Source organism: Parasteatoda tepidariorum, chromosome 3, assembly GCF_982258835.1.
Source record: "Parasteatoda tepidariorum strain Cologne lab strain chromosome 3, Ptep-v5.0, whole genome shotgun sequence".
Taxonomy (NCBI): Eukaryota; Metazoa; Arthropoda; class Arachnida; order Araneae; family Theridiidae; genus Parasteatoda; species Parasteatoda tepidariorum.
The window spans coordinates 78569394-78583576 of NC_141757.1; the positions used below are offsets into that span (position 1 = coordinate 78569394).

Here is a 14183-nt window from a genome sequence, read left to right on the forward strand (position 1 = left end):
TTTAGAATGGTAAATATATTTTATTTTTATGAATAAAATAAAAAGTACATAAAATCATATTAATAATACATAACTAGCACATAAAAACTAAAATTTCAAGAGATAATAAAATAGACAACAACTGTACATGGAAATAAGTTCTTATCAATTATATACGTAGTGTTTGTAAACTTATAGCAATATATTTCTAACTACAATATATTCTATATATTTCAATTGTGTTGGATCTCGACTGAATGAAAAAATATACAGCATAGTTATTTGATTGCAGCTTTCAAGAAATTTTTTTTTGCTTGATATACTAAATACATATTCTTGTTTCAATAGTAAATCACAGTAGTAGAAACTTATGTCAAGGCATATTAAACCATGGGCTCCTTAGGAGGCAAAAAAGGACAAGTTTTATGATCTTTTATATCCAAACTATCATGGCATTCTCTGAAAGAAAAAAACTATCATTATTAATAAATGATCATAAAATCATCAAAATAGATTTTAAAATAAAGAAAAATTTAAATTGGGAAAACATTTTTTGAACAAATTTAAAAATTTAAGAGAATAAGTTTCAAACACGAGTAACTGAAAATAAAAGAATTTGAAGAAAAGGATTTTTTCTGCCGTTAAAAAAAATAGAAATTAAATCATCGAATGTGGATAAAAAAAAAAATTTAATTTGGCAGCAGTCAGAGATTATTCAGTTATATGATTTTCAAAATTTATGGGTATTTTGATGTAAGATAACTGAGATACACCTGAGAAAGTTTTTGCAGTTTGTTTTATAATGAAGTAAAATGTAAAACAATAACTGATATAATAACTAGTGAATTTATAACAATAAAGATATTTAAAAGTCTGATGTTTCTCAAATATCCTAAGTCTGATGAATTTTAAATTTTTGTAATTCACCCATTCTTAACTAAAAATAGTGAAACATTCTTGCTACAGCCCATTGTGGTGCTGGGAATCACAGTTATTAAGGCCCAACAATTTTGTAATCATTGCAATGTGGTCAGCATTGTACACAACTCGTCTTTACTTCTCGAACAAGCTTGCACAATATGTAACTCGGTGGACTTCAAACTGCCACTGAAAATCGAGCCCCAATCCTTCACAATGATATCTTAGGGTCTTTAACCATTGAGTAACCATCTTGTAATTTATTTCATTCGTGATACAAAGGTATTCAAACTTTTCTTTAATTTATTCCTTTGTCCCATAAATTTGTAATACTTTGTACCACTACTTGTAATGTTTAATTATTGATATCAGTAATAAAATTTAAAAGAAAAGAATACTTTATTCTAATTCATAAAAGAAAAAAATTTTTGTTTAAGCTTATGATACATTTTTAGAACTATCCCTAAAAAAACCCATGATCTTAAACATTTTACTTTTAAATTTATATTTCTTTATTTAACAAAATTTTTTAAGTATTGGTTAGATTTGTGTTGTTTTTTTTTTGTTTTTTTTTTTCAACTTGGTACCCCTTTCTCACAATGTGATCAGAAATAAAATCAAATAAAAGCAAAATTTAAGTATCAGGAAATTCTAGGAAATAATAATAAAATTCAAGTAAAGAAAAAAAAATACTTAAAGCTCATTAATGTCGCAAAAAAATTCCAGTTAGCTTATGATACATTTTTAGAACTTTCCCTAAGAAGGAACTGTGAGCACTAATATATCAAAAACTTCACTTCTAAATTTTAATTTGCTTATTTAACATGACTCACAATTCCTTTAGATAAAAAATAAAAACAGAAATTTTATAAAATTAAACAGAATAAGATTTATAGAAAAATACAACTTTGTTTAAATATAACTTGCCCAACACATAAAATATTCAAGCATTAACCAATTAGTTGCAGAGCTAGAAGATGTTCTTAGCCTTGATGGCTGGACTCCATAAATGCAGACATTAAAACAATCAGGTTAGTGAACTGGCAACAAGGAGAATGTCAAGGCGAAATTTTCTTGAGAAGGTCAAGGTACCCAGCCTGGAGTGTCATACAAATGATGATGATTTAAATTTCATAATTATGGTTAAATTTACTCATTGATTTATGTTTCTCACTTCTCCCAACTCAGCACCCCTTCCTAACTACTTGATCACACATAAAATTATAGAATAAAAAAATTCAAGTAATGATCTACTTTTTTCAGGTAAAATGAAGGGCATGTTCATCCATTTTTTTTTCTACATAGACGATAACACCCTGAATGAAAAACAATGCAATAGATGAATTTAATCACTTTGACTTTTCAGAGTACAGAAAAATTAATATTTATTGACTTATGGCTTAATATGGCAAAAGTTAAAAGAAAATCGAATAATGTATTCAAGCCTAATTTCATAACTTGAACAAAAAAGGTCAATTTACTACTTCTTTTGTATCGTGAAAAAATGATGGGAAAAAATTTAAATACTATATTGATAATTATGTAAGTATGTATGAACTATTATGATTTTTTCAGGAACCCATTTTTTACGAACTATCGGTTGTAAAGAACAAATATTGCAACTCTTCACAGAGTTCAACTAAAAAGGAAAATATTTTAAGTTATTTCAATGATAATTTAAAATTAAAATATACCAAAAATAAAATTTTATAGTGAGGGTCAGGAAAGATATAATTTTATAGTTCATTATACATACTGTATATTTTCTATTAAATTTTTCCACTCAATAATAATAAAGACACACATATTTACCAATAATACTTGCTTCAATTATTTATACTGAATACCAACTTTAAAATAGCATACCTAAAGCATCGTAAACAGTAAAGATCTCTATCACAACCAAAACATCTTATTTTAGCATCTTGAGAACAAATAACACACCATGGAAACTCTTCTTCTTCTGGGCTGTTCTACAATGAGTAAGAAAATTATAATGATGTATTTTTGTATAAGCTATAATTTTAAGAATAAACACTTGTTTTGTAAATATAGAATTTAGTCTACTTTTTTTTCTTTTAATTAACATTCTATGCTATGCATTTCTGTAGTTAAATTGAGTTATTTATTAAAATTTTAGCTTATGTATTTTAGAGTGATACGACAAAATCCAGACAGTAACATGTCTTTTAAGAAAAAATATATATAAAAAAACACTGTTTTCACGCTCACATCCCCTACCCAATGAATGAGGCAATAATACATTTATTTGACAGATTATACTAAAAATTTATGTATCAGTTAAATGTTTTTAGACTCTGAAAGTAAGCTTTTTATACACCTGATTTAAGTATATTCAGGTGCATGTACACTGCTCTCATTCGTCCAATACTTGAGTATGGCAACCAAATTTATCAGGTAGCTGCTCTTACCAATCTAGAAAAATTAGAAAGAATACAATTAAGTACAGCCAGAATTATCACTGGCTTCAAGAACTGTTGCCCAAATAATATTGTTCGATATGAGGCTGATCTGCAACCCTTGTGCCTAAGAAGAGAGACTAACATCACAAAGTACATCGCTAAGCTTAAGAGCTATAGCTTCCTTAATAGACGGCATTATTTTTATCAAACTGGACAAACAATCAGAGGCTGAAAAGGGACAGCCCTCTTAGTTTGATGAAGAGACAGGGCCTGACTGACATTGATGTCGAGCCATGCCCTCTTTTTAATCTATTGACACCTAATACTTCTCTTAGTAATGTAGTTTTTAAAGATGACTTAAATATCGATTTTACTAAGCTAAATGAACATCCGGAGTTACTACGTCACCTGGCTCTCAAGGTAATCAATAATATCCCTCCCGGAGCCTTGGTCGTCTATATGGACGGAAGCAAGTCTGACTCCGGTAGAACGGGCAGTGGTGTTTTTATGAGGACAGGCGAAGGAGAGCTCAACCGCCGACTTAGAAGTCCCGACCATGCCTCGGTCTTTCGATCAGAGTTAATTGCCATAAATGAGGCCTTGAGCCTAGCCATGGACTCTGGCGTAACTGACATATGGATATTAATGGATAGCAAGAGTTCAATTCAATATTTGAAGAACTCTCCAAGTATCTTGGAAAATTTGGGACAGGAAATCATTATCAAATTGACTGCTTTGTCTCAGATCGGCTCAGTGCACTTGCAGTGGATCCCCTCCCATGTGGGTATTTATGGGAATGATATTGCTGATCGGCTTGCCAAGGAAGGGAGTGAACTTACTACTCCCCCTTCCTCTAAACTACTAGTGTCTGAGGTTCACTCCTTGAAGTTAGCTAGGGTAAATTCAGTGTGGAAGCACCCATCAGATCATGATTGGTATGCTGCCAAATGCCCCGGATTATCCCTGCAGTGCACTTGTCATAGATTTGCTCAAACAGCTTTGTCAAGACTTAGGACTGGCTATATTAAGTGTTTGAACTTCAGAGTAAACGAAAAGACTTTTGCCTATTGTCATTGCTCAGCCATCGCTTCTCCATCTCATCTTTTGGATTGCATCGGTGCCTCTGTGAGGCAACTGATGAGTGATGGAGAGACTGTCTATGACTTGCTGATGCGACATGATCTTCTGAACTTGGTCTAGGGCTCTAGACCAAGGGGATACGTATATTCAAGATTTAGATCTTAAAATCTGTCTTGCTTTAACATATTTGATTAAATGAATTTTTATTTCTCTGAATTTAGGATGATTTATTAATTAAAATAAAACACACTTATAAAATTAAATTAAAGAATTAAATATATAAAATTAAATTATTTTAAAATTGAATACACTTATTTACATATCATAAATGGATAGAAATAAAAAATATTAAAATTTATAGTAGAAGTAAAGTTCTAAATTTGAAGGATATATATCTTAATATGCCAATGAAATCATAAAAACAGAATTATAAACACCCAAACAAACATCTGTTATAGATTTGACTATTATGACTGGGGCAGCTCAACCAGTTCCGAGATATAAAGAAACCAGGAATAGTTATTTAATTAAAGAATAAATTTAACCCTTTTAAACAAAATAAGTAGATTGATTTAATTAACAGTTTATTACATCAATTATTTACCTAATAACTTTTGAAAGAAAAATAACTGATCTTATACATTATAAATCTATAATCAATATTATATTTCTTCATAAAGTAAACAAATAAGACTACATAACATAAATCAAAACATAAATCATAGCATATAAAGAGAAGAAATATTTATTAATAAGCTAGGTAGAAAGAAAATAAATGACTGATTTGATTATAAAGAGAAAAAAAATTACTTTGTCTCAAGTAAAACCAAAAATATAAAATGTCTTACTTGATCATCACTTGGAAGTGATTTTTCTGATTCTTGTTCATTTAGACTATCTAAACCTTCCATTTCATCATCAACATTCGAGGCCATAAGCTGAATAAAACATACTATTAAAAATGATTAAGTACTAAAATAAAATTTAAGAATGATGAAATTAATATAATATTTTATAAGTACAGTAATATAGAATACTTGAAATAAGGAAAAAAAAATGAAAATAAAAATTAATATCTATCAACTGCTAAGTTATAGTTGATAGAAATTTTTCAATTATTTTGAAATATTCTTGATAATTAGATAAGTACAGTACAGAACCCGTTATCCGGAAATCGGAAAACCAAAAAACCAGAACGAAATTCGATAAATTTTCCCGCCATTTTTAAAAAGAAAAATTTTTTTTCCTCATAAGATTTTAGGATTTTTTTTCTTTTTTAAAAGATGTTTACCTTACCATCATTTTGGAAATAATCATTAGTGTATTACTCCATCATTTTTTCGTCTTTTTAAGATTATTTCCACAAAAAAAAATTTTTTTAGTTGGGTTTAACAATAAAAAAAACGGCTTTTTATAGCGCTTCAGAAAACCGGAAAAATCAGTTATCCGGAATAGCGATGGTCCCGATCATTCCGAATAATCGGTTCCCTATTGTAATAAAAAATTAGAAAGTAATAAACACTAGAGTATTATAAACAAAAATCAATAAGCATGACTGAAAAAAAAAATAAACAAATGACAAAATAGAGCAATTTCACAAAAAAAGAAACAAGAAGAGAAAAACGCTGGTGACATAATATAAGCATCAAAACAGCTTTTAAAAAAAAAAAGATACATGAGTAAAGCGATGTAGAATATTTGTTGTTGCTTATCCTCTTCTGGCCTGACGAAGTCAGACCAGATCTATGAACCTGTTGACTTGAAGAAAATTGAGAATATTTACTTAAACTAATTAAACAAGCATTACTTTCTCAACTAGTTTTTCTGCTTCCTCTTCTTCATTCATTTCTACATCTGAAAGAAAAAATACAGTTCATTATTTTTTTAATTAACACAATTCATTAATTTTACACATATAATATGAAAATGTATAATAATGATAATGAATTTTTAGATTCAATGAAATATCTGAGTCAATTGACTTGGTTCTATTTAAAAATTATCATCTATACACTAAATAAAAGTACTTTATATTGTATTAGTAAAAACATGCATTAAAATTAGTACTTTTTAATAACTTGGTAAGCCGTGTACAATGAAATAAAACTATTTCTATTTTTTTTTTTGGGTGAATGATTATTCTGCTCAGTGTTTAAAAAAATAAAAACATAAATAAAAAAAATTTTAACCACATTTTTTAGCAATTTTTCGTTTACGCCCCGGCTAACCAAAAAAGAGCAAATAATTTTTACTATTGAAAATTATGGTTCATAAAGTATTAAATCGAATACAGTACAATTAAAGTTAAAATCAGTATGAGGCAAATAAAAATTAATACAAATGAACAGTTAGTTAAAAAAAAAACCACAAATTCCCACACCTAATGACTAGATTTAATGATAAGATTTTTGTGCATTAATCAGCAATCTTTAAGATTTAAAAGAAACCTTTTAAAATTTTGATTAATTAATGCACATTATTAATTATGAACACATAAATCGTAATCATAAAACTCTTTTACCCAAAAATAATATGCAAAAAATATGTTTCAGTAATAGTTATTTTTCTAAAATATTTGTTGACTAAGAAATATGCTTGACAATAAACCTATTATGGGACTTGCTAAATTTTTTTAGCTAGAATTTTTAATTTAAAAGATAACTTTGCTTTGATAAATTTTTTTGTGGGTATCTATAAAAATATTTTAATAATAATAACTTAATATACAGGTAATTTATAAATCTTGAAAAAAGTGTTTTAATAATTTTAAACTTTACATACAAACAATTTATTTCGTATTGTGTTTTTTTAGCCCCAAAAAGTCAGCTATATCAGTTAGTTAAAAAAAAGTAGTAAAGTGATCTTTACTGTTTTTAATGAAATAAAATGAGTTTAAACTAGTCACACAATCAGATACAACAAAGTGTTTTACATAAAATTTCAGCTATGAAGTAAATGGCTCATTTATGTTATTGCTTAAAAATATTAAAAAGCTGTAGTATACTGATTTATCAGATTACTTTGAGAGAAAAAATGGTATAATATAAGTGGCTACAAGATGGACAACTAGTCATTTTTACATTTTGTGGTGTAACTGTTAACTGAGTACAGCCAAAATGAAAATATTTGCCTCATCTTTGACCAAAATCCAAATAAATACAAGGCTTGAAGCCTGCTTGAACCTCTTTCAAAGCAGAACTTGTTACATAACAGAACTGGTTAAACCTCTTTCATGGCTTCGGAGATTAGCTTAAAATGAGACAATTTACTGTAAAACTAAAAGAGTTAAGAGCCTCTGTTCCATTCTAATAGTGTACATTTATTTAGTGTGCAAAATTACAAAAAAAAAAAAAAAACTCAAATAGGACAGTTAGCACTGCGAAAATGTAAGCTCTCAAATTGATAATTGTAAAAAAAAAAAAAAAACCTATTTCTTTAAGAAATAATCCTTTTCTTTAACAAAAAATTTATTCAATTATATTATAATGAAGTCTATTTGTATAATCGGAGTTTAACAATTTTAAGGTATAGTGAACCTAACACATTTTCAATTTATCCGTAGACTTTTAGGAAAATGGCAATAAATTATCACTAAAAAAAATTTAAATTACTAAAAAAATTTCCCAAGACAACTTTTATAGAAATTTTAAACTCTACAACAATATTTTGATTTTAAAAATTGCTACATTATATTTAGATTAATGTAATAAGTTTTATTGTGTTCAAAAAAAAAAAAAAAACTTTCAAGATTTTTGCTAAATTCAAGTTTCATAATGCAGCAATTCTCATTTTTTTTTTTTTTTTTTGGCTGTAGAACCCTAAGTGAATAACCTACATATGGCGAAACCCTGAGACTTAAAGAAAAATTTCATTAGTAATTGTGAACATATTAATTAACAAAAGACTAGTAATTATTTGAAAACCTGTAATGATCTAAATTTAATTAATTATATTTTGAAAATATTTAGTGAATGAATAACGAATGAATTTTTTTCATCAAATTGTTTTTTCAATATTAGCCTTAAAATTGGGTTTTATTTCAGACTTGAATTCGCAGGTACGGAGCAGCATCAAGTCAACTTCTTAAGTTGATTTTAATTTACGCATAAACTAAAAAGAAAGAGCTGAAAATCTGCTTCCAACAAAATGAACCTAGAGAATGGTTATCAGAGAAACATACTTTGTCGAATTTGGTTATTTTTGCTTGATAAGAAATACTAATTTAATTTTTTCATAAATGCATATCCCTTTCATAATTTGTTCATTACATTGTTTAGAAAAGATATTATTTTGAAATTTATTTCTTCACTCACAAGCAATTCAATTAAATATTTTCATAAAAACAATAGAAATATTAAATAAATGAAAGATTATTAATTGGATATAAATTTAATTACAGGTTTCGAAAACTCATAACACATTTAACTCTCGGAACTCTGGAAATCATTCCACATAACTATGAAGTTCTGACGAACACTATTTGTGAATCGCTGCTATTATGAGTCGATGATTGTGATTTACGATGTTCCATAAATGTAAAGAAACAAAGTTTTTAGTAAAAAATATGAATAAAATATAAATGTTCATCAACAGTGACTGCCATTTTACATATTCTTGGCAGTTTTACAAGTGGGTAAACTCGTAAAATATTTTTCTTCTATGCACTGTTTTCTATGTTTTTCATAACATGAAAATATATAGAAATGAGTTTCAAATCATATACAATTCTCTATAAGTTTACTTGACAGAAGGCAAAATATATGATAAGCAACAAAAAAATATATTACCTTCTTGTGATTTTGAAGTTGAGGATGTTGGAACTTTATATTTCTCAAGAAGATATTTAATTTGTTCTTCTTCAGATCTACCTTCCCATGGTTCTTGATATTTAGAAAGCAGATTTTCTGGAAGATTTTCTTGACTTTCAGGTTTTGAAATATTCACATCACTCTAGCGACAAATAAAAGAAGAAAAAAAGATTTTTTTTAAAAATCATTCAGTAAATTAAATGAAGGTTGAAAGAAATTGCTAAATATATGGCTTTATATAAATTTCTATTACTCAACTATTTTAACAGTGGCCACGTTTTAAATATAGACTAACAATTTAAAAAAAAAAAAATTAAAAAAATTTTGAAATTAAAAATATTTCAAAGCATTTCTTAAAATATGGTAAACATTGAAAAATAATTTTTAAAATGAAGAAAATTTTAAGAAACAAGTGTAAAATGAAGTTTAAATTAATTTTGAACTTTTTGAATATTAAAAAATATTCAAAATAATTCCACATTTATTCAACAAAAAAATAAATAATAAAATTCACTTGAGGTTCAATTTTATTAAAAAAGTAACAACCAGGTGGTGACCATTAATTTTGTTCGATAAATTGCAGCTTATCTCTTTTTGCATCAACAAAATTTTACATCATGATGAATTAGTTATAAATCAATTTTTACTCTTCTGACACTCTACATCTTAAATTATATTTTAAATACATTAAAACCTAAATTAATTAAAAAAGATACGCTTATGCATACAAAATCATTTAAAACTTAATCATAAATTATATTTATTAATACAATTAAAAATCAAAATGTAATCCAAACAAAATAGGGCATTTAGAACGTGATGTTCACAAAGTCATGAAGATTTTAAAGAAATTTCAAATATAATTATATATTTTGTTTTCAGAAAGCAAATTTTTAGATTACTTGTTATTCAAAGTCTAAAGGAGCAATAACAGTGTTACACATATGCTTATTTTTCTCTTTTACAGTTTATCAACTATCTTGGAATCATATTTAGTTCCCTATTTTAATTTGCTATTTTTTTTAATGAATCCTAAATGTTCACAAATGATGCCTACATTTTCTCCCCTATATGGTTGTTTTATGTAATTTCTTGCTGTGACTAGAATTGAGGTTACATCAATCTTTATAACATAAAAAATTTCAAAAACATTAGAACTTGTTAATCTCGCATATTTATTTGTTACAGTTCTCGAGATTTAACAGAACTTTCACATTAACCATTTAATTTTTGATTGTGGATATTCTGAAAATGTTTTTGCCTTAGAAATGATTGCAACCCTAAATTAATTATGTGTTTTAGAGAAAATGCTCAAAAAATACTCAAAAATAAATGTTTAAAATAAATTATCAGAAATAATTATTTTATAACAATGAAGCGCTTCCTATTTAACTTGTAAGAGTCGCTTTTTATTTTTCAACCAGGAGAGCAAAGGAGCGTTAACTTTAGATGGTTTTCTATAAACTATAAAAAAAAAATTTGAGTTGAATCTTTTGATTATAAACCAGATAATTCCTCTAGAAGTTTCATTCTTTTGTGACACACTGCGTATAGGTAAGCAATAAAAAAAAATTAAAACAGAAAAGGCAATATTAATTGATACATCATTTCTTACAGTTTCAGAATCCATAGCCCGTAATTTAGCCAAACGAGCTTCAATTTCATCTTCAGGTTTAACAATTTTCGAATCCAATTCAACTTTTTCAGACATTTCTTTCATGAGGTCTGATGCTTTTTCAAAAGAAGATCTTCGATCAGCTGGTCTGAACACCTAAAGAATGAAAAAAGACATTTAAACTTCTTAAGTATCTTTTGAACGATATTTCTAGATTAAATTACTTTCAAAACCAAATGATGATAGCAATTTGTAAATTTAAAAGATTTTTTTTCTCTCCATCATTTGAACCTATTCAATTTGCACTTTGTTAATACATTATTTCAGGAAGCTGAAATGTGGGAAGTTTATTATTCAGCAGGGTAATATGCCCACATATAACAAACACCAAGAAAAGATATCAATATAGAATAGTAAAGCAACAAGTTTGTCAAGGCAGACTCGTTAGCATTTGCAGCTAGCCAATCATAAATAAACTTACTTCAATGGGAGGAGCTTTGTATTTTGATGGGTCCATTCCTTTCAATTTTGCAATTCTTTCTTCGATTTCACTATTACTGGGCAAATCAGCTAAATATTTACAAAACAAAACAATAATGCATTACTAAAACAATCTTAAAATTTGTCAAATATTTTAATAAAAATTGAACTATCAAATTCTAAAGAATCTAATTCCTAATTAATTCTTTTTAATTTGATATCAAGGGAAAACATAAATATCCAAATTGTAAAAATTTTTATTTGTAAAAAAGAGCAACAAAAAAATTTATAATTATTGAGATTGGGTCACCTAGATTGTAATTGATTTGAAACCACTCAGTAGAAAAGATGCTATCTACGGGAAATACATTTGGAGAATAATAGAAAATGAGAAGCAATTTATAAATATTGTGAGTGAACTTAATTAAATACTTAAATTAAATGTATAAGTACAATAGAACATCCTTAACCTCAACTTGAAGGGGTCATAAATTTTGTTCACATTATCAGTTTAGATATTTTTTTGATGAAAATCAAACAATACACAGATATTTTCTACTGTCTATATCTATAACCTGTCACATTTTCTAATTTTTAATTTCTATTACATACAAAAAAATTAATATTTCACGCTTTCTATTCAATTAATAACTTCTATATACCTCATAATAAATGCAACCAATTAAATAAAGCTTTAAAGGAAGAAAAAATATTACAGTTCAGACAAAATTCAAAAAGTGTAAAATTTTTGTGCTCGGTTTTTTGTTTCTTTTAAATTCTGTAGAAGCAAATAAAAGATTACTAAAAAATTACTAACTAATGAGAGTTAACTGATTTATTCCAAAAATTTGAAAGGATTACTAACAAAATAATCAGTAATAGTAGTAATCTGTTTTGGTTTCTTATTCTCACATGCTTTGCAAAGTTTTCAACTTATCAATGGTATCAACAACAAAAAAATAGATAGGTTAATCAAAAATTTCATTTTGTATTACAAAAGAACAAACAGTTTAAATTGCTAGGTGTTTGACTGAATATGTAGAAATCCAGCTTCTCAAATATGTTTAAAGTATCTTATTCGCTAATATACTATTATGATAAAAAATTTCAAGCAAAAGGTGATAAATAATCATTCTTAAAGTCGCACAATAAATTTTTTGATATTTTTAAAAATTTTATTTTGCTAAAAAAAAACTTATTTGAAATTTCCCCTTCCGTAAGGAAAATTATGCAATATTTTATAAAAACTCAATTGTTAATGGGAAAGTATTTTAAAGATTATTTATTTCTAATTAATTAAAACCATTAAGGAAAAAAAATTATTTAAATTTAGATATGCCTTTTATTGACTGATAGCATTTTTACACCTAATCAAGGTTTCAAAATATAATTAATCCTTTGTAAAAAAAAATTTGGTGCACATAATAATAGATAATTAGAATTAATTAATTAATAGTGAAAAATAAAAGATTTTAAAACTAAGATTACCTTTGATTCGATCACTTTTAAGTTTTTGAAGTCTCTCAGCAATTTCTATGTCTTTATCACACCATTCAGATTGTAGTTGCACATGAGTAGCTGAATCCACACTATAAGATTGTTTTTTCAAAAGAGACATACGTCTAAAGGGAAAGGAAAGCAAGAGCTACTTTTTAAATTCTTAGCTTGCTTACATAAAAAACTAATGGTTGAAAAACTAAATACTAAAACTAAAGTTTGCAATCAATAAACAAAATTTTTCCTTAAAAATGCTGTATTTGCTGAAAACTATTGCTCAGATTATATCAATTTTTTTACATTATATACGCCACTCTTTAATTTTCAGTCACCATACTTCATAAAATTTTAATAAGAAAATAAGAACCTTTAAACACGAAAAAACCCAAGCCTTGGCAGCGGTGTGCTACAGTAATTTTTTTAAACAGGGTGTGTAGCCATATTATTCAACAAAAAATAAGCACCTTTTAAGCACTTTTCAAGCAATTAAAAAAATCTTCTTAAACACTTTAAAAAAATATCATAATTAGGCAGGGTTGGAAAGTTTTTGACAGTTGATGGTTTTATCTCGTTTTAATCGTCATGTAAAAAAAAACCCTTTTGGCATTGTTTTTGACAATTGTCAAAAATCATGAAATTTTGAATCATGTAAAACGAATGGCGTTTTCATACGCTACGGAATGACAATACACTAAAATAGATTGGGGTTGAATTAATTGTGAAAATGTTGAATAGAACAATCTGAACTGTATCTTTTTGCATAATTCAAAGCGAAAATCAACATAGTTAAGGAAAGATATCATTCTGAAAAAGGGAAAATTAAGCACTTTTTAAAAACACTACGCACCCTGTTAAAGAATATCAATCTATCTATTCATATATATGTAACATAAAAAGCTTCAATTAATCTTTTTATGTTAGTTTCTTTGCTATAAAACTTCATCCTAATTAATTATTCTATTTGAAATACTTTCTCACACTTTTAAAAGCCACATCCTGTTTTTAAATCTATTTTTGGCTCAACTATGCATTTAATTAAGAGCAGGACATATTTCCCTTGCTTTGTGTGGGAAACGCGCGTTCTCTTTCATAAACCAATAGCAACTACTAAGATTTCCCTCTTTCCCTAAATTAAGACATTTTACGGATTTTACTTTGCAAGATTTTCCCTAACATATAACCAAGGAGCGCAATTTTTCATGTGCACTTTCACTCACTCTCATGACTGCTCTTGTCTAATAATTAAAAAATAAATTTTGTACCCTCCTTCCCGACCTATGACCTGTTTTAATCCTTCCACTCGGCAACGACGTTATATATATATGGTCTCGCTTGGAATGAACTCTGCTTCTATTCTTTATTTTCTGCTCTTACAATATTATT

At 27.0% G+C, this 14183-nt stretch overlaps 1 protein-coding gene across 4 annotated transcripts in view; it reads right to left on the reverse strand.

Annotated features, from left to right (window-relative positions):
- The window catches only part of LOC107439005 (abscission/NoCut checkpoint regulator), a 22713-nt gene continuing 8530 nt past the window's right edge, over positions 1 to 14183 (reverse strand). For 2 of the 4 annotated variants that reach the window (XM_071181916.2, XM_016051460.4), the window contains exons 5-12: positions 12792 to 12925; positions 11305 to 11393; positions 10824 to 10979; positions 9188 to 9350; positions 6208 to 6254; positions 5249 to 5338; positions 2764 to 2870; positions 1 to 438 (exon numbers count right to left, since the gene is read on the reverse strand). In XM_071181916.2, the coding sequence (XP_071038017.2) occupies positions 363 to 438; positions 2764 to 2870; positions 5249 to 5338; positions 6208 to 6254; positions 9188 to 9350; positions 10824 to 10979; positions 11305 to 11393; positions 12792 to 12925 (862 nt within the window). In that variant the 3' untranslated portion in view covers positions 1 to 362. Of the gene's footprint in view, positions 439 to 2763; positions 2871 to 5248; positions 5339 to 6207; positions 6255 to 9187; positions 9351 to 10811; positions 10980 to 11304; positions 11394 to 12791; positions 12926 to 14183 lie in introns of all 4 variants that reach the window. The other 2 variants (XM_016051458.4, XM_016051457.4) reach the window with 1 other exon arrangement.